Consider the following 20,343-nt stretch of genomic DNA (forward strand, 5'->3'; position numbering starts at 1 on the left):
CAACTCAAACATTACCTCTTCTCTGAGGCCTTCCTGACCAACCCTTACCCCTTGCTAGTTGGGAAAGTGTTCAGCAAATGTTTATGTGAATGTAAGAATGAATAAAATGCTCATTTAACATTTATTACTGGGAGGTGGATCAGTGTAGTGATGAGAATAACCTCTGGAATCAGATGCCTAGATTTAGTGTAGGCTCCTGCATCCACTAATTGTGTGAGTTTCAACAAGTAATTTAACATCAGAGCTGTAGCTTACACAGCAGCAAAATGGAAGTATGTGCATCACATCATTGCTGTGAGGATTAAACGACAATAATATATGTAAAGTGCTTAGTACTTGGTTCTTAGCATGTAGTAAACTGTCAATAAATTTTAGTTGTAATTAATGAGAACTTGGAATCTATAAACAAAATAATAGAATAGGCAACTGTGCATTTTATGCTAAATACAGTGCAAATTATTTGTAAGACTTTAATTAAAGGAATTTGAAGATTCTTAGCCTGATAAAATCAAATTCATCAACCTCAAAGCATGACTGTGGGCTTTTAAGTCCTTAAGTCAATAAAACACTTTTCTTCTAAGTAATGTTTTTAAAACATTAACTAAGTTACTTTTATAAGTAAATATTTTTAGCTAAAAGACAAAATTGAGAAGAGTTTTTATTTCATGCTCTTGTGCCTTCCGGGTTAAATCACAATTCATGAATGGTTATAAAAATAGAGCTTCCCTGTAAATTCTCCAGATTAACATACTGAGCTAATAAAAAAGCCAGTCAAAGGTGCGGCTGGGAAAGAAAATGTTTAAAAGATTCTACTTAGGTAAAAACTTATTACAGCAGACAGGAACTGTCTGTATTGCTATAGTTCATTGAACCTAAGGTGTCAGTAACTTATCCCTACCACTATAAAATAGACGATGCTGACAAACTATGACACAATACTAAGATGCCATCGATTATGAGATGCATTTCAATTTCAAAGACGTTAAATGTTAAAAAAGAAAAATAAACATACCCTGGAATCAGTGACATATAGTAGTATTTTGTTGTATTAAATATTGCTCAAAATGAGATCTGGGGATTGACATATTCTGCTAGGATTTTTTTTCTTGCTTTAAATTTAGACTTTTCTTTTAATAAAGCTCTTATAAGTGTACCTTGTATGCTCAGGATAGGGCCTTGAACAAGAGGCCAGTAGATATTGATATAATGCTTACATCAAGTTTAGGGGTTGGCTAGCTATCAGAACCATAAGGTGTCATAGAAGGGTAAAAGATTATTTTCCAAGCTTAAATAAGTGAGTGTTATTAAAGTGACATTATCTGCAATATAGACGGCTCAAGTAATTTCACAAGTTTCAGGCTTTAGCAGAGGGGAAAAAAAGCAAAACTATCAGTGGCAGATTATACTGACAGATAATTTCAGTTTGGCGTCCTGGTGGCGCAATAGTTAAAGTGCTTGGTTACTAACCCAAAGGTCGGTGGTTTGGATCCACCAGCCGTGCTACAGGAGAAAGATGTGGCAGTCTGCTTCCGTAAAGATTTACAGCTTTGGAAACATTATGGTGCAGTTGTACTCTGTCCTATAGGGTCGCCATGAGTCGGAATCGACTTGATGGCAATGGGTTTGGTTTTTGGGTTTAAATACTGTCTACTACGGTGCTTGGTAGACTGCATGTATTAGTAATTGTTTATTGAATGAAAATAGTAATTTTGACTCACTACTAATAATACAATTTATGGTACTTCTGGCAGCCTCAGATTTCAGTCACAGTTCCAGTTGCTGTTTTCCAATACGATTGCACTTTGGTTATGGATAGAGCAGGATGGTTTTGCCTTCAACTCATTGGCACTTATGTTTTGGGGGGTTTGTCCTGCTGTAGCCCACACTGGTGCCTGTGTGAGGCAGTGGTCACTGAGTGCCTTGAGAAAGTTTCCTGAAGCACCACCAACATTTAAGAGTCAAAGTCACCCTCCAGTCCCTGGCCATTCTGAGCTCCTGGAGGACTGAGGCTTGGACCAGTCACCTTTGTGACTGGCCACAGTGTGGGAACAGGGATGGTGAGTTTAGCTTACTGCTCTGCTTATTAAGAAGCCCACAGCTAGTCCTTATCCAGGAAGGAAGGGAGGGCAGCAGTGAACGGCAACGTAAGATAGAGAAGTTGGTCAATTTACAATGGCTTCAAAATGTTTCATCTCAATTATTGTTAAAGATATTCTGAATTTCCAAAATGTCAACCCATACTTCTAGCTAAATATGATATCAGAAACATATATATCAAGATTAGATTTCTTTTAAATTAGGCAATATGCTATTTTATGAATACTTTAGAAAATTAACATGTGGTTAAGAGTTGTAATTGAATACAAATACTAAAATGAATGTTATCTATATGTGTCAACCACTGTACTATTGAAAAAATTAAAGCTTAACCACCATTACAAAGGGATACAAGTTTAACATCCTTCTAGTATTAATTACATTCAGGGCTGAGTGTATTAGTCAGCATCCTTCTGAGCAGACTGACTAAACACAACTGTTGGCAAAACCAGTAGGCTAGACAAACTGAAAACAGGCAGGGTGAATGCATATCATCTAAGATAGAATGGCAGCCTTGGGGTTTATTTTTATCTTTGCTGCTTTTTTTTTTTTTTTTTCAAACTTACAGTTAACTCTGCTTACCAAGTACCTAGGAGGTTAGGGAAGGGCAGTCCAAAGGAAGCATTTTCAGGCAGGTTAAAATCGCCTACACTGACAAAAAAAATTTTAAATACTGTATTATTTAGTTTTCAGACCCAATTTCTCCCAGGCTCCCAAAATACAATAATTAATTCATCTGAATGTTTTGTTAAGTTGAAAGAAAGAAAGATCCAAACCTGAGTTCTTTAGAGTTAATGACTCTAAGAATTTTATAGCACTATTCAAGCCTTTAAAGTTATGAGTTAAATGCTGATTTAATCTTCAGAAGGTTATTGTGCTTTTTTGGAAGGCACTCATTTAAAACTTGTTTGGCTAGCTATTTTTTGTTCACTCTTGGAAAAGTATGTGATTTCAGTATTTCACAGGAGATACCAATGGTACTTATATAAAATATTTTCTATTTTCAGTCTTCCTAAAAATTATTATAAAAATCATACATACAAAACTAACTACAATTTTCTAAAACCTCTGGGATCACAGAGTATGAAAATAAGTAATTCAACTGCAAAAAATTTTGGAACAACATTCTCATAACAAATACTGGGTTACTACTGAGGTTTGGAATCCTGAATCCCATATACTGTGACAAAGTTAACATTACTTCTCACTGCCCTGAAGTAAACATTCCCTGAAGGTAACAAGAGTCCCTGAGGCCACAGCAGTCCACTCTGCAAGGCTGCCACATACCAGCAGGTGCAGCCACTATTTGCTGCTGAAAGCCTTGCCATTCCAGATTTTATCTGAATTGTAGACATACCACAAGCCTACCTTTTTGTGTGTGTATACACAGTTCTTAACAGGCTTTGTGAAATTTTACATACCTATCGCCAGGATATAATATTTTACATTTACTAAAACCTTTGTCTAAAACGCTGATTCATTCCAATCAGAAATACACACATAAGCCTTGTTTCTGGCAGTGCCCCATTTCATAGAGGTTCTAAATGGAGGGTTCTGGATGAGTCTTACATCATTAATTCTTTTCTGAGTATTTTCTGGGTATATGTGTCTAACTCTGAGTTCCTTGAGGGTAGAGACCATGTCTTACTCATCTTTACATCATTGGACACTAAGCATTTAGCAAAGTACTTAGCACAAGTAAGGGCTGAAAAATTTTGCGCAAAGAGTAAGAAACAACAATAAATTAACCTATTAGCAAATACACTGGAAACCCTGGTGGCGTAGTGGCTAAGAGTTCAGCTGCTTACCAAAAGGTCTGCAGTTCGACTCTACCAGGCACTCCTTGGAAACCCTATGGGGCAGTTCTATTCTGTCCTGTAGGGTCACTTTGAGTCGGAATGGGTTCAGGGCAATGGGTTTTTTCTTTTAATATAGGTTATTGTTAGTTGAAAACTTTGTAGCAGTGACAACTGCCATTCTGGGAAAACATTGAGCTATCTTGCTTTCCCGTGAAAGCTGTGAGTATAGCAGGGAGAATTTTCCCTGGTGGTATGGTATGAAGACTTGGACTATAGTTACAGCTCTGGCTTTACCAGCTGTGTGACTTTAGACAAGAAACTTCCAACAAGCATACAAAGTACAGAGTTTGGTTTTGAAAGCAATACTGAAACACACATCTTTGGAAAATTTTCACCTGCTGTATTTTCAGTATCCAGTTAAAAATGAGAGACAGAGCTACACTGATTTTTATAAAGCTTACACCAAAAAACCCAGTGCCGTCGAGTCAATTATATAAGCTTACTTCACAATAAAGAAGTGCCTTTTGTACCAGCTACCTTTACTGTTTAATTATGGTGGCCTAGCAATTTATAACCCCAGTAAACCTTTAGTTATGTGTATTCTACGTATGTGATTAGAGCGCTTTAGGATCAACAAAGCATCTTTGGTGGGTCTACTCAGCTCCTGATATTCATGAGTCTAGAAGTCCGGATCTATCACACCCATAAATAATTCCTAGTGTTTCTGAATTCAGAAGATGCCTTCAAGGGCCATCCAATTCCTGAGCACCCTCTTCCACTAAGGGAAAGGAGTAGGATGAATTGTGAAAGAAACAATTTATTATTATTATTTTTAATGTGCTATAAAAGCTGCTACACAACTGTGATGATAAAAATACAGGTAATCAATGATTCTCAGAATTTTAACTCATTAACAACCTTCTACTATGCTTTTTTTTAAATGTTTCAGTCTGCATTTATTTGGAAGGAAACTTTACCGTTAGAGAACGTGCTCAGGCACAACATTAAATAACCTTAAAAGTAAACCTGACAAGACCCAAATTCTGTCCTTCTGAAGATATTATTTAGGGAAAAATATCCTGTTCAGACAGTCCCCGGGTTACCAACATCTGACTTATGTACAACCCATAATTATGAACCAACCCCTGTAAAAATCTGAGGTACCTGCAATGGTTTGTAATAACAAAAGGGCGCTACTTAGTGTCGCGCATCAAGACATTATTATCGTTATTATTACTGTATTGTTGTTATGTTAAAGATTTTGTAGTGCATCTGAAGTGTTTCTTTACTGTTTTTTATGCACAGAAAGGTACATTATATACTATACACTAAGACAAACATTTGACCAACTGACCTTGGATACGAACTGTACCTAACTGTCCTGACTTACATACAAATTTGACTTAAAGACAGATTTAGAAATGCAACTCATTCACCATCTGGGGACTGCCTGTAGTTAGTAACAAGGAGCAGCATGGTTACTAAGATGGGTCTCATCAGGGAAACAGGGGAAATACCTTAACACTATGTGTTTACCTTTAAAATAGGAGATTTTAGCAGTGCTTCAGTCATGCTTCAAATATGCCCATTTATTACACAATCATGATAGTTCATAAACATTTTCAATGAAGTTTGATGTAAAGACTGTAAGTTTGCTAAATAGATTTGTTAAATCCCTTCTAGGAAAACTTTTAAAGTTTCTCAAACACTATACTAAAAGAAGACTAAAATTTCTCCTAAGAAAAAGCACATTTTGTGGGAAATAAACCTTCCAATTTAAAGCCCTAAACATTTTCCACATAGGAAAACCCTGTAAGTGTCCTTCTTCAGAGAGTTTTTAAAGCAATCAGTGCAGGCAATGTTAAATTATCATGACTCTGGACAAAGACAGAGAAGCACTGTACAGAAGACCCTCACATTTGTGGCTCCCCGTATTCCCTGTGGGCTGTGCCAACCCACTCTCTCCCGTGTAATGACTCTTTGTTTTTACTAAGTCCCCAAGGGCTGGGGAGAGCTCTGCAAAGAGAAGGGGGAAGGGGTGGATGGAATGCAGCTGCAGACTCTGAAACAATGCTGAGTCCGTATATTTTGTTCCCAGTTAGAATAATAAAACATGAACTGGGGTGGGGGTCGAGGAGAACAGCACCCAGAATAAGCAAGGTAGGGCCAAGCATCTCGTAGCTCCCAGTCAGCAACACTCCCTCCCCCTGGCCCATCTACTCTACCAAATCCGTTAACCATCCATTTTGGGTTAACAAGATTATCTGTTAAAATTCAAACTTCCACTAAGATTTAAACCTATCAGTTATTTATATACACTACTTTTATCAGTGAAGTATATTTAAGGAAGGAATGGGGTAGGAAGAGAGAAGTGGAGGAGGCAAAGATGAATTAGGGGAGCTTAGACACGGGAGCAGGAGCCCTGGTGGCCCAATAGTTAAATGCTCAGCTGCTAACTAAAAGGTCAGTGGTTGGAACCCACCAGCCACTCTGCAGGAGAAAGACCTGGTGATCTGCTTTCGTAAGGATTATAATCTAGGAAACCCTATGGGGCAGCTCTACTCTGTCATATAGGGTTGCTATGAGTTGGAGTTGACTCAATGGTACACAACAGTAACAGGACAAGCGGGGGTGGGAGGGGCAGGAAACCTGCTGGGGAGGTAGGTAGAAGAATTCAGAAAGAGAGGTCCAAAGTATCAAATATAAACCGCCTGTTTTGCAATGGTGCTAGGGCCTGGGGCAACTGGAATGCCAGAGAAAACCAGATTCCTTCTAAGAGCGCTAAAAGCTTCAAGTGTCTGTCTCAAGAGTTTGCAAGCTGATGCTGCTGATTCCTCACTGTGCGTCTTCCTTCAGTCTAACCTGGTATCTCTCAAGAAAATGTCCTTCACTCTGATGTCTCAACTATGAGAAAGAAAGAACTAAGGAAAGAAGCAGCCCCAGGATGAGGTGACAGTCCTACAGCTGTCATGGCAGGAAAGGCAGCTCAAACCTTACTCTCCTCTCCTAGGCCTTGCCTCAGCAGAGAAAACTCACTATTGAACATCCATGGAGCCCTCCAGGGCTCATCGATGTGGGCCTGCCTTGGGAACATCCCTTCCGGTATTACTGATGCCATTAAAATTTGCAGGAAAACTCAAGAAGCATTGAGTGAACAATTGAAACTGGCTCCACAAATACAGAATCAACACGCACTGAAAACTACCTAAAAAGCTATAAAACAAAATATAGAAAAATGTTTCTTCTAATTACGACCCCATTCATAAAGAGTTACTGAGAAGGAAAAAAAAAGGACTTCATTATAAAGCTGTCATGTAGGAACAAAGCTCTGACATGCACACACAAACATGCCTTTCAAGTTAGCTTTACACAACAGATTCAGAAGTGTTCTTAGTCAGTGCTGAATAATATAATTCATCTCTTGACTCTTGCAATGTTTTAAGTTATAAATTTAGATTTTATTTATTTACATCAACATATTTGCATTCTGTGACATAACTAAAAAAGAATTCACAAGTATGTAGATTTACAATAATCAGTGTTACAAGCCTTCTTCGTAAGCTTGCCTTTTCTCTACAGCTCTGAAATTCCTTTACAGATTTCCTTATTTCCATGCTATAGCCAATACAGAAATGCTTATTAATTCAAGTGAGAAAGCAAAAAAAGAATGGTGGGATCTATTGTTTATTTTATTAGTAATAAATATTAAGTGATAATTAAAAATAATGCTGATACTATTCCTGTAAAGTTTATGATCTATTATAAAACACAAAAGTTACAGGTTCATGTCATTAGGAGTTATCACTTATTACACTTTTAAATGCAGCTACAAAATAGACAGAAAACTTTGCTTATTCTGTGTACTGGAAAAATTCATTTTTCTATTTGCACATTTCATTTCCTAGTATGTGTAATTAAAAAAATTAAGTGCACAGACAGCAAAATTTTGTTAATAGTAGTAACAATCACATAATCATAACTTTCCTGAAATTAATAATCTCTTATGGATGCTTAACTGTGATAAATAAAATATTATTATAATACCTTGATGTTTGTTGAAAAAAAAAATAGTTACACTTAAAACATTCAGAAACACATTTACTCATGATTTGAAAAAAAAAAAAAAGAAACACTCTAAATATTACATTACCCACGCATTACCATTGAGCTGATTTTGACTCATAGTGACTGTATAGACAGAGTAGGATGCCCCCATAGGGTTTCCAAAGCTGTAAATCTTTACAGAAGCAATCTGCCACATTTTTCTCCCATGGAGCGTCTGGTGGGTTCGAACTGCCAATCTTCTGGTTAACCACTGCTCCACCAAAAACCCAAATCCATGACTGTAGAGTTGATTTCGACTCATAGCAACCCTACAGGACAGAGCAGAACTGCCCCATAGAGTTTCCAAGGAGTGGCTGGTGGTTTCAAACTGCAGACCTTTCGATTAGCAGCCTAGGTCTTAACCACTGCGCCACCAAGGCTCCTTTAATATTACATAAAATATGTCTAATCTTTTTACAGAAATTAAGAAAGAAGATAATTCAAATGTCTTAAATATGTCAGAAATTTACATTCGGTCACAATGTTCATAAAATATGAATGACATATTATAAAGTACAAGTGAAAATGGATTTAAAACGTTAAATATAATAGCATGGAAAAGACTATTAGATTTTCTTGCTAAATCAACAAGAGTACTCACCCCTTGGAGTCCTTGAAACTGAATTGAAGGTCGAAAAGGAATTAAATTCTATTAAAAGAAAGACAAGAAAAAAAAACAGTTAAACCTTGGTTGCAGTAACACAGAACTATTTAAACTTTGAATTTGTGCATTTTATCAGTGCTATATTCTATGGAAATGTCTTTTTCTCATATACTTAATTTTACATGTTATTATATTAAGATGTCTTGGTGAACAATATCGCATTGTTTAAATTTCTCTGAACCACATAATCCAAAGCTATTTCTTGGCAGTGTAGCCAATCATGTTTATGAAACTGACTGACATAATTTGGCATGATTAGTTGAATAATTCAATTTTACATTAAAAAGCATATATTCTTGCTTAGTTTTCTAATATGTTTTTAATGGAGGTGGGGAGAGGGAAGAGATAATTGGAGGAACTTTGCAAAACTCTTAACAGGATGCTAAAACCAAAAACCAAGCCCACTGCCCTTGAGTCAATTCCTTTGAGTCAGAGTAGAACTGCCCCCACAGGGTTTCCAAGGAGCAGCCGGTGGATTTGAACTGCCGACCTTTTGACTGGCAGCCAAGCTCTTAACCACTGCACCACCAGGACTCCTAACAGCCTGTAAACTATTCTTCACACCTTCACATCCAAATCTAATGCATAAAAACTAGAACACTAGTTTCTAGTCCCTGTCTCTACCCCAAATACAAAGAGGCACCCGTGTGCCCCTCTCCTCAGTCACTGCTCATTACCTACTATTTCCAAACACTTTTCTGTAGATTTAAAAGTTTACTAATCAGGATTATAATAAAAAGAGAAATAAGGAAATGATACATACTTCTTTGAAAGGTAGATTACCTGAATGTAAAATCAAGTGGTAACATTTACTATTCTATTATTATTTATAAAAATGGATAAATATCTCCGAGGAGAAAACATCACAATGGATGTTACTCATTGTTCTACCACCACAAAAACATCTATTTAACTTTAGACTTATTGGAGAATCAAACTACTACTGGGTGACAAATTTATTTCATGGTGTGAGAGAAGTGGATTTAAAAAAAATAAAAGCTTGAATTTTTAAAATCCAACTTTTAGTAGTGGTTCATTCTAATTCATGGTCTTTTGTGAAAACATTAACTACAGATTAACTTCCCAGAGAGGGAAACAGCACCCCAAACTACCTTCCATAGGTAAGGCTCTTCCTGAAGTAACAACAGCATGCCTGCAGGAGCTCTGGGGAGCCCCTCTTTGAGCCGAAGGAGGGCGGTCCTGCAATTTGGGTAACACAGGCCCCAGGTTCTAAGCTTTCACAATATTTCAGTCAGCCCTGCCTCCTCAATCTCCTTCAAATCATAAGCACAGAACATCTGATCTGTGGCTGCTTACACTTTCTTAAGAAAGCCTCTTCCTGGGGGCTGTCCTCAACTCACAAGAGAATTTGAAATTCTCTATCAAGTTCATCAATTCTTACTAGTCAAACAAATACAAACTTTCTTAAATTTTCAAATTGCTGACATCTGCATCGGACATTATCTCTTCTGTGCACATACAGACATCAGTCCTTCATAGTTCTCCTATCTCTTTGATCAGTCCTCTCATTGCAAAAGCCAGTGCCCTCCCTTTCCTCTTTCTAGATCCACTCCCTCTTCAAGGCTCACAGTGCCTGTTTGATAACTCTGAATCTGCTTTCCATTCCTCAATTCACATCTCTCCACAGCCTGCTACTTCCCATTGTCTACAGGGCACACTGCATTAAAAACTCTCAATGACAGCAAAACACAGCAAACACTAAACTCCCCCCACATCTAACCAAAATGTCACCTTTTTTCTTCTTTCCTGGCAATAGCACTTTGATCTTCTTGGTTCTCCAGGCTTAAGATCTTAGTGTTAATTTACAGTCTCTTCTCCCAATCTTCTATATTCTATTAGTGAATGACATATCACTAGAATCACAGAATTCTGAATCCAGAAGAGGCCTTAGAGAAAATATAGTTGATACCTACATCTCTCTCCTGCACCCTTCACAGGCCATGTGTCCCACTAAGCTGGGACTAGAACGTAAGACTCAATCCTCCTACTTTGCCGTGCTACTTTTCTCTTACTACCCGTGTTCCACCCACATCTGCTATGAGAGATACAAGAGTGTGAGGCCTAATCCCTCAGACCAAAGAGTTTATATTCCAGTTGCAGAGAATTTGACAATGATTAAATACTAGGAAAAGAAAAGAATTGATGCATTCAAACTGTGGTGTTAGCAAAGAATACTGAATATATCACAAACTGCCAAAATGAACACATCAGTCTTATGAGAAATAAAATCAAGATGTTCTTTAGAAGTGAAGATGGTGAGACTTTGGCTTGCTTACTTTGGACACATCATCAGGAAAAACCAATTGCTAGAAAAAAATATCATGACTGGTAAAGTACAGGGTCATGGAAATGAGGAAAATCCTCAATGAGATGGATTGACGCAACAGCCAAAACAATGGAGTCAAACATACCAACCATGGAGATGGTGCAGGGCTGGGCAATGCTTCATTCTGTTATACACACGTGAGTTGGAGCTGAATCAAGGGCACCTAACAACAATGACAACAACAACAAAAAATACTACGCTAATACTACTGGGAGGCAGGGTAAGAACTCTCAAAAAGGGGATGCTAGAATAGACACTAGAAAAGTCAAAGGGCTTACGGAAAATGCGATTCTTGCGCAGCAGTTTAGAAAAGGCAACTCCAGGGAGGAGGGAGTACCCGAAGCAAGGAGACAGGAATGAGCACTGCAGAGGGCAGGTCTGTGTGTACACAGAGTACTTTCACATTTGAAATATAACATAAAGGAAGAGAACTGGACTTGGCAACTCCTACTCAATATTTCCTTGTCCTGATTTTTATTTCCCATCTGCTATAAAATAAATAAGGAGCCCTGATGATGCAACGGTTAAGAGCTCGGCTAACCTGGGGATCTCCTCTTGTAAAGATTAAAAGCAAACAAACAAAAAATTCAAACCCACTGCCATTGAGTTGATTCAGACTCACAGTGACCCTAAAGGATAGAACAGAACTGCCCCATAGGGTTTCCAAGGCTGTAAATCTTTACAGAAGCAGACTGCCACATCTCTCTCCCACGAAGTGGTTAGTGGGTTCGAACCACTGACGTTTAGGTTAGCAGCTGAGTACTTTAACCCCTGCACTACTAGCGTTCCTTCCGTAAAGACTACAGCCTAGAAAACCCTACTGGGCAGTTTTATTCTGTTACATGGGGTCACTACTAGTGGAAAATCAATTCGAAGACACCTAACAACAACAAACAAAATAAATAGGACAGTAATTTAAACTTCAGTAGGATTTCATGTCTATTCAAAAGGTTTATCACCCTATAAAAATAATCCTGCACCACTCCCTTCCAACAATCCTCTGCCTCCCAATAATCTAAATGGTCTTTTAGATCTGAATAAACGACTGGAGGCTCTTCTACTTATCTGAAGAAGAAAGTGAGTTGCTTTAAGAAGGATTCAGGAATGCAGCTTTTACAGTCACCTGTAGGATAGATTTTTTTTTTTTTTTTTTTTGGTAGGATAGATGGAGACAGATGGAGTGAGGTGGGGCAAGGGCTAGAGAAAAAGAATAGCTCCAGGGGATGCTTTAGAAATACTCTGAAACTGGTGAGAAAGGCCTAAATTAGTAAAACTGCATCTGGAGCAAACAGGAGAAGGGGAACCCAGCAGACATACCCCAGGAAAAATAATGATAAGTAGCGCTGAAAGTTTGAGTATCAGGCACCAAATAAAAATGAAGCAGAGGGCTCTGGAGCTTCTACTCAGTCTTCAACTCAGTTTGCTGCAGATTCCCTCAAATTAAGCTTTTAATCTCTGCTTTGAAAGCCAATGGCTCATTTCAGGCCCTTATAACCTCACACCTAGATAAAGGCCTTCCTCCATTCCTTCAGTTCCTTCTCAATACTGCTCATCCTTCAGAGAGCTAGCAGAATCTCGCTCAGACACCACTATCAGCATGATACCCAGCCCACAGTGGGTTCTTTTCCACTGTCTATCAAAACAAGCAAACGCCTCCACATAGAAACGGAGACCAGACCCTACCATCTACAGAACAAACCAATTTCATTTTCCACTTCCTCCCAAATCTATAGCTCAGCCATGTTAATCTTTTGTTTGTTCTGTAGATACTTTGCCCTCTATTTCTACCTCCTACCTGTTTCTTCAACCTGGCATACCTTTCCAAAAACTATTTTTTACAATCCGTATGCATTGCTTACTTAACATCCAAGCTCAAGATTAAATTTCCTCAGCTATACCTTTCTTTGACTAAACCAGGAGTCAGAAACTCAATGTTTTGAAGGACCCACGGCAGGGAAACGTAGGAAGAGGCCAGCTGTAAAACAACAGAAAGAGCTGAGTACATGGAGAACGAATGTGCAAGTGAAAGGATTCAAATCAAAAAAATTAAAATTAAACCTGTTTGTAGCCAAACAAACACTGCTGCCACCACTATGCTAACCATGAACTATGCCCACTTTAAGTTATCTTCCATTAGCTGTTTTTCCAGATGTCAGTGTCGACTGCTGCACTACGCTAGTACGTATTTTTCATAGGTTGTCTTATTCCTAGTTGTTATCATACAAGAAGTCTTATGCATATTTAACTTACAAGTATTTATTTACATTGTGCTCAACTAAAAAATAGTATGAAATTATTTGGATATATTCTCTTTACTATATGTGATGCACTACTATACACTATTCAGGGTTGTAGAGACAAAGCAATATGTACTGTGCTTTATATCGACTGCAAGAGTAATTGTGACTCTATATGATTTTTACCTCATGTTCTGAATTTTGATCTGCTTAAGAGGTGGAATCAATTCAATGGCAACCAGTTTGTTATAGCTCTACTGTATGTATTGACTGACTCAACAAAAATGACCTTTTATTTACATAATTTTGTAACACATATAATTTTGCCTCAAGTGAGCTTCCCAAAACCAACTCTGGGTGATAGGAAGGGATCATTACCCCCCATATCAGGGAAAGAATAAATAATGAGGCTCAAGAGGTGGGGTGCATTGCACAGGATCACAGAGTTAGTGACTGTCACGGCTGGACCTCAAATCTAGCTCTCTGGACTCTAAATACTGTATTCTTTCCTCTCTAATAGGTTACCCCTTAGTGCTGAACATTTAGAAGATTCTAAATGCCCACTCGGTTCTGGCATTTGGTTTCCAAGGAAAATGCATGTCACAGAATCACAACAATTTCCAAAGTTCAGTTTCTGATTGAATAAAAACTAAAAAATGTTAATGTTTTGCTATTAAGGACCCTACGTAATACAGAAACATACATAAATATTTGTGTTATCATTTAAAAAACAATAAAACCCTCAACTATGAAACAGTGTGGGTGCTTATCCAAACAGAACAAACTAAGTTGTCCTGAAAAACTAAGTTGTTACTGAAAAACTCCTTTAAGATATCTGAAAACCTAGAAAAATATTTAAAAGAATATCTAATTCTTTATTGGTTTTAATCCCAATTTTAGATAAGAAGACATTACCAGGCTATACTTCTTGAATGTTTTAAAAAAATGCAACAAGAGGAGACAGCTAGAACTGTACACCATTTATTGTATATCTGACCGCTATGATAATGGCATAGCTACCAGAAATGGTAAATTCTAAAAGTAAACACCATTACAAGAAAATGTCTTTAGCATGTTATTTTTTCATCCAAATGTTGTTTAACCTAAGGTTAATTGCACAAATGTGACCTCAACTCATTGTATCTTAAAAAAAAAAAGCTAGTCAATTTTAAAAGATAATATGATTATAGGTGGCCAAATATGATACGGCATGCTTTAAAACAATATTTAAGTTACTAAGTACATTCCATTAGAAATGAGTTTCCGTAGAGCTTTAACTTTTGATTTTTAGCTTTAATTAAATATTTGTACCAAGTAGCTCTTTTGAAAATCAAGTAACTCCGGGGCTTAACTGAACAGAATTTGAACTGTAAGTAAGATAGTGATCTGGTATCTACACCCAGTCAAGAAACAACAGCAGATTGGACTCAGCTAGGAAAATTCCCTTTGCCAAATGCTTCAACAACCTGATAAAGGTGATGCTTTGCAGTAAAAAGATTATTAAAGTTGAAGTAGTTTCACTGGTTTTAGAGCTCCTTGAGTTAATTGTCTGTACCTTTTATGAAATGCAAGGCGTTCTTAAGCACAGAATAGAAGTGTAGGCAATACTAAAACATTCACAAGTTTGGTTATACTCCTGACATCTGCCATTACAAGCCAATACTACTGCAACAAAAATTGCTCTATATCCAAAGAAACCTATGTCCACTTATTTCCAAGGAATATTCCTCCTGCTGCATTTTGAAAAACACTGAAGATAGTAATGTCAGGGCTATAAAAGTAATACAAATATTTTAGTGCAATGTCTGACAAGATTTCTTTGGGTGGGAGAGAAGGTTTCTTTGGAGTTGAACAAACCAAAGTTATTTATACCACAAAAGTTATCATAAGCATCTCTTGACTATTTACATATTGCTTATCTGTATAAGCAGAACAAAGCCCTGGCAATCCGCTTCCATAAAGATTAAAACCCAGCCAAGAAAACACTATGGACCAGCTCTACTCTGTAACATATGGGGTTACCATGAGTTGGAACTGACTCGAGGCAATGGGACTGGTTTTGGTTTTGTGCAAGGAAATTGTAAAAAGTAATGTGATTTCTCCTGGGATACCAAAAAAAAAAAAAACAAACCTGTTGCCATCAAGTCGACTCTGACTTATAGCAATCCTATAGATACAACTTGTATAAAATACATCAACTTTCTTTCCGAAAAGAGATATTATAGCATTTTAAGAACTTATGGTATGATTTTATTTGAAGTCATAACATTCTTCCTTCTTTATAACATCACTCAATAGAGAAATCAAAGAATATCTAATAATTATATTTTAATCACTGTAATAAAAAACATCTAGGCAGGGAAAAAAGAAAAAGAAAGAGAGAAAGAAAATCAGAGCTAAAGCAGGAAATGGCACAGGAAATCATACAGTTGATCCCGAAGAAATCAAATATACTTAGCTCTGGTCAAAACCTGGTAATACGCACAGAATGATAGCAGGAATGAGAAATTTAGAGATAATCCAAACTACTTTAATAAATGGCCTCTCCTTTTTTGCCCCAAACCTTCTATTAGATGACAAAAAGCTAGTCATTAAGTTTCACAAAATCTAGAATCTTATCTTGTGAATCAACCTGGCCTCATAAATAGGAGAAATTCCTTTTCTGCAGATTTAGAAGAACCACATAAAAGGGCATATGGAGTAATGGATCATTTCTTTCTATTCATTACAGCACAGAAAAAAGTGAAATATAAAAGGGATTACTAAAAACAGTAGGAAGAGGTCAAAAACCTAAATCTATTTAATGCAATCTTTGTTTTGAAAGATAGCTATCTGGAACACTATAGCCATCTGATGTAAGCCAAATTTATTGTTGTCATAGATGTTTTTAAAAATGTAAAAGATGTCACCTTGAAGACTAAGGTGCGCCTGACCCAAGCCATGGTATTTTAAATCCCATCATATGCATGTGAAAGCTGGACAATGAATAAGGAAGACCAAAGAAGAACTGATGGCTTTGAATTGTGGTGCTGGTGAAGAATATTGAATATACCATGGACTGCCAGAAGAACGAACAAATCTATCTTGGAAGAAGTACAACCAGAATGTTCCTTAAAAGCAAGGATGGCGAGGCTGCGTCTTACATACTTTGGACATGCTGTCAGGAGGGATCAGTCCCTGGAGAGGGATATCATGCTTGGCAAAGTACAGGGTCAGCGGAAAAGAGGAAGACACCTCAACGAGGTGGACTGACACAGTGGCTGCAACAATGAGCTCAAGTATAACAACAATTGTGAGGATGGCACAGGACCAGGCAGTGTTTCGTTCTGCTGTGCATAGGGTCCCTATAGTCGAAACCGACTCGAAGGCACCTAACAACAACAACAACGATCTCCACTTCTGTTTTGGTGTTTTGATTCCCTTACTTCTTTTTCATTTGACAGTTTCTTTGTGAAAAACAAAACAATGAGTCATGAGTACACAAGGCTTTTGTTACACATACACATTGTAACGCACTAGTTATGGGTGCTTGGTTCATGGCCCATGGACGTAACCTTGACTAGAAACTTCTCCACTGAACAACAGGCTTATTCAAGGGTGAAGCCAGGCTTGTCAAGACTTGTTTCACACACACATACACACACACATCCAAGGAAGGTAAGTTTCATAGTAGCTTGAACTTTCTGATAAGATTCACGCAGACACTTTAGGATCTAAATATGCTTACCTGAAATGTAAGTGTTGGTATATTTTAAGACAATATTTAGTATCATTGCTTTTGTGTCCATTATTAGAACCATGATACCTCAGAGGACCAGGAAAGGTGCCTATGTAGTAAAAACTCAGTTCAGTATCTTTAAGATAATTTTTCTTTAATAAAAGATAAAGATGAAGAAGTCAGAATTAAGGCTACCAAATACTCATTTATTCATTTAGCAAACATTTACTGATCTTCTGGCATGTGCCAGGCATAGAACAAGGCATTGGAGAATAAAGCTAAATAGGTTATGGTCTGTCCCTGTCAAGAAAGGACTTGTGATTTAGTAGAAGTGGGCAGATATGTGACGAAATAAATGCAGGGAATTCTGTGTTCAAATGGAACACCAAAAAAATGAGGTCATTTTTGAGGATATGAAAATAGTGTCTACTTCTTCACCTCCCTTCCTCTACTCACCCCATTCCAGTTGGCTTCTGTCTCTACTATTCCTTGAGATTGCACCTGAGAGGTCCTCTGTTGCCAAGTTCAGTGGTCATTTCTTTTCCTCTCTTACCTCAATTTAACAGTGTTCTATCCTGTTGACCATTCCTTCCTATTACAAATACTTTCCTGATTTTTCTCCTACCTCCTTGCCCATTCCCTCTGTCTTATTTTCTGATTGTCCACTGCATGACTGGCCTCCAAATGTTGGGGACCTTGCCTTTCTTTTCTTCATATATTCACTCTCCCTAACTGAGCATATATGGCTCTCTGGACTTAAATGCCATCTCTGTGTTAATACCCCCCAAATATTTATCTCCAGCTCTGACCTTCCCCCAACTCATCTTCTTATGGAAGCTTACTGGGCACTTCAAACTTAAAGTATCCAAACACAACTCTTAATTTTCACTCCCCAAACCTACATCTATCTGAGTGTTCCCCATCTTAGTAAGTGACAGCATTCTTCACAACTGCTTAAGAATTGACTGGTAATCCTTGATTTGTCTCCTCTTTTCTTGACATATTTCATCCATCAGCAAGTCTTGTCAATCTTTAAAACATCCAAAATCTAACCCCATCCATAATTACCATTCCTATCCCAGCCCCATCACCTCTCTTCAGGGCTCTGCCTTCTGCTCTTCCCACATAATCCCTCATTCACACAGCAGCCACAGTGATCTTTCTGAAACCTTAAATACGGTCATGTAGTTTCCCTGTTTCAAGCTTTCCAATGGATCCTCTTTGTAAAAGTGTTTTAGATGCTTCTTCTTTTTTTTTTTTTGGTATCAATTTCCAGTATTTTTAAAATAATCTCCATTTTCTAATCCAAGCTTATTTTACTGTTTCTCCATATGCTTCTACTCTAGAGCTCATGATCCCAGGGAACAAACCTTTATTTGCATTCACAGTCAGATTTGAGATATAAGCTTGTTATACAATTATAAATCCCATGATAAGCTCTAAACACTGGTGGCTTAGTGGTTAAGTGCTATGGCTGTTAACCGAAAGGTAGGCAGTTCGAATCCACCAGGCATTCCTTGGAATCTCTATGGGGCAGTTCTACTCTGTCCCATAGGATCGCTATGAGTCGGAATCGATGGCAACAGGTATTTTTTGTTTTTGTTTTTTTATGCTTCAAATGTTGTTGATTTAAAGACTGATTCACGGTAACTAACTCATTAGCTGGTTTGAAGTTTGCCTCCCATGTTTCTTTAAGAACTACTTGAAATCCTAAGATTTATGTTATTGTTGTTAGGTGCCTTTGAGTCAGTTTCGACTTATAGCGACCCTATGCGCAACAGAACAAAACACTGCCTGGTCCTGCGCCATCCTCACAATGGAGATAGTCTGGAAAAAAATTAAAGTATTGACCCTTTAGGAATTATGCTGTTTTGAAATGATGCTCAAATATAAATCCAGGTACATTATATAGAGTTATTTAATATTTCAATAATCACTAGGGGCAGAAACCACAGAAGGTCTGATGTTCATGTTCAAATCAAATCAGTTTTTCATATTATCTGTGTCCTTTGTTATGATAATCTTAAGTATAATTTACCGAGAATTATTCAATAAAGAAAGTCTATAAAAATACAGACAAAATTAAAAAAGGCCTGTTCAAAACCAAGACTTATTGCATCTAACAATTTCAACTTTCCCTCAGAACATCAACAATCCCCCAAATTTCCATCCAAATGAAAGTATTTATATAAGACATGTAAGCGATACAGTTCTGTTCTAATCTAGCCTCAGACACTCAAATACACTTCTCAAATATAAAACATCTAATCAATCATAAGTCTCTTGATCATGAAACAAAAGACTGAGTAAATATTCACCAAAATGGCACTCACCATCTTTATCTGCCCACTTCCACAGACTTTCCTAATGCTTCTAATCTTCCTTTTTCTATTAAGGGTTTTCCTCCTAGTCCCATTGGTGAGAAATTGCAATTCAACCCTCCACCTTTAAAACCTGTTGTTAAATTCTGTAGATTCTATTCATTTCTAATGTCTCCCACCAATATCCTAGTTCATACACCAATTACCTCTGGCCTGGACCACATATTTCTTCCCAACCTGTCTTCTTCCTTCCAGATGCATCATATATTCATTCTGTACATGGAGGCCAGAATAGTCCTAAAGCATAGCTCAAATCACATTACCACCTTAAGTTTCTACTCATCTCCCCAGTGTTGGCAGGATGAGACACAAACTTCTTAGTAAGGTAATCAAACTGCTCCAACCTGCCTTTCCTCTCTTAAATCTGACTTTATTCTCCTCCTGCACTCCAGGTTAAGTGGAACAGGATTTTCCTTGTGTTTCTCAGAACCTGCCCTAGCTTTTCTACCACTGTCTTTTCCTTGCTCATGCCATTCCCTCTGCCAGAGACGTGGTCCCCCATCTACTCTCTGTCTGCTAAAATCCTTCAAGATCCAAGGATCTTTTTTAGATCAACAGCAGACAGAATTACCAAAAAGAAAAGAAACTTATGCCATCTGTCTTTCAATCTAGTTACTGGGAAACTGGTAGCCAAACGCCCTGACTGCAGAGTTCAATTCAAGGTTCATTTTGATTCATGAATTCTTAAGGAGCTTATAGTCTAATTAACAAGATACTGACTCTCTTCCTATATTATGTTAAACTGCGCACATGGAAAAGTTCGGTTTGGCCTTTGTTGGCAAAGTTATTAGTGGATGCTGTTAAATCAGCTCTTCCTGAAGATTTAACACGGCTTGCAAGAGCCATAATACCACAACAGAAACTATAGACATATGAAGAGAAAGAGAGAGAGACAGAGACAAAGAGAAAGGAAGGTAAAGAAAAGGAAAAGAAAAAAGAGGAGAAAGAGAAAGCAACGCTCCCTGATAAATCTAACCTGAATTATGCCACAATTTT

The 20,343-nt window shown here is 37.5% G+C and overlaps 1 protein-coding gene across 2 annotated transcripts in view; it reads right to left on the reverse strand.

Moving 5' to 3' along the window:
- ELL2 (elongation factor for RNA polymerase II 2) overlaps positions 1-20,343 on the reverse strand; it is a 79,920-nt gene that overhangs the window by 52,910 nt on the left and 6,667 nt on the right. For both annotated transcript variants that reach the window (XM_064274239.1, XM_064274238.1), the window contains exon 2: positions 8,602-8,649. In XM_064274239.1, coding sequence (XP_064130309.1) covers positions 8,602-8,649 — 48 coding nt within the window. The remainder of the gene's footprint in view (positions 1-8,601; positions 8,650-20,343) is intronic.

The sequence above is a fragment of the Loxodonta africana genome, chromosome 2 (assembly GCF_030014295.1).
Source record: "Loxodonta africana isolate mLoxAfr1 chromosome 2, mLoxAfr1.hap2, whole genome shotgun sequence".
Taxonomy (NCBI): Eukaryota; Metazoa; Chordata; class Mammalia; order Proboscidea; family Elephantidae; genus Loxodonta; species Loxodonta africana.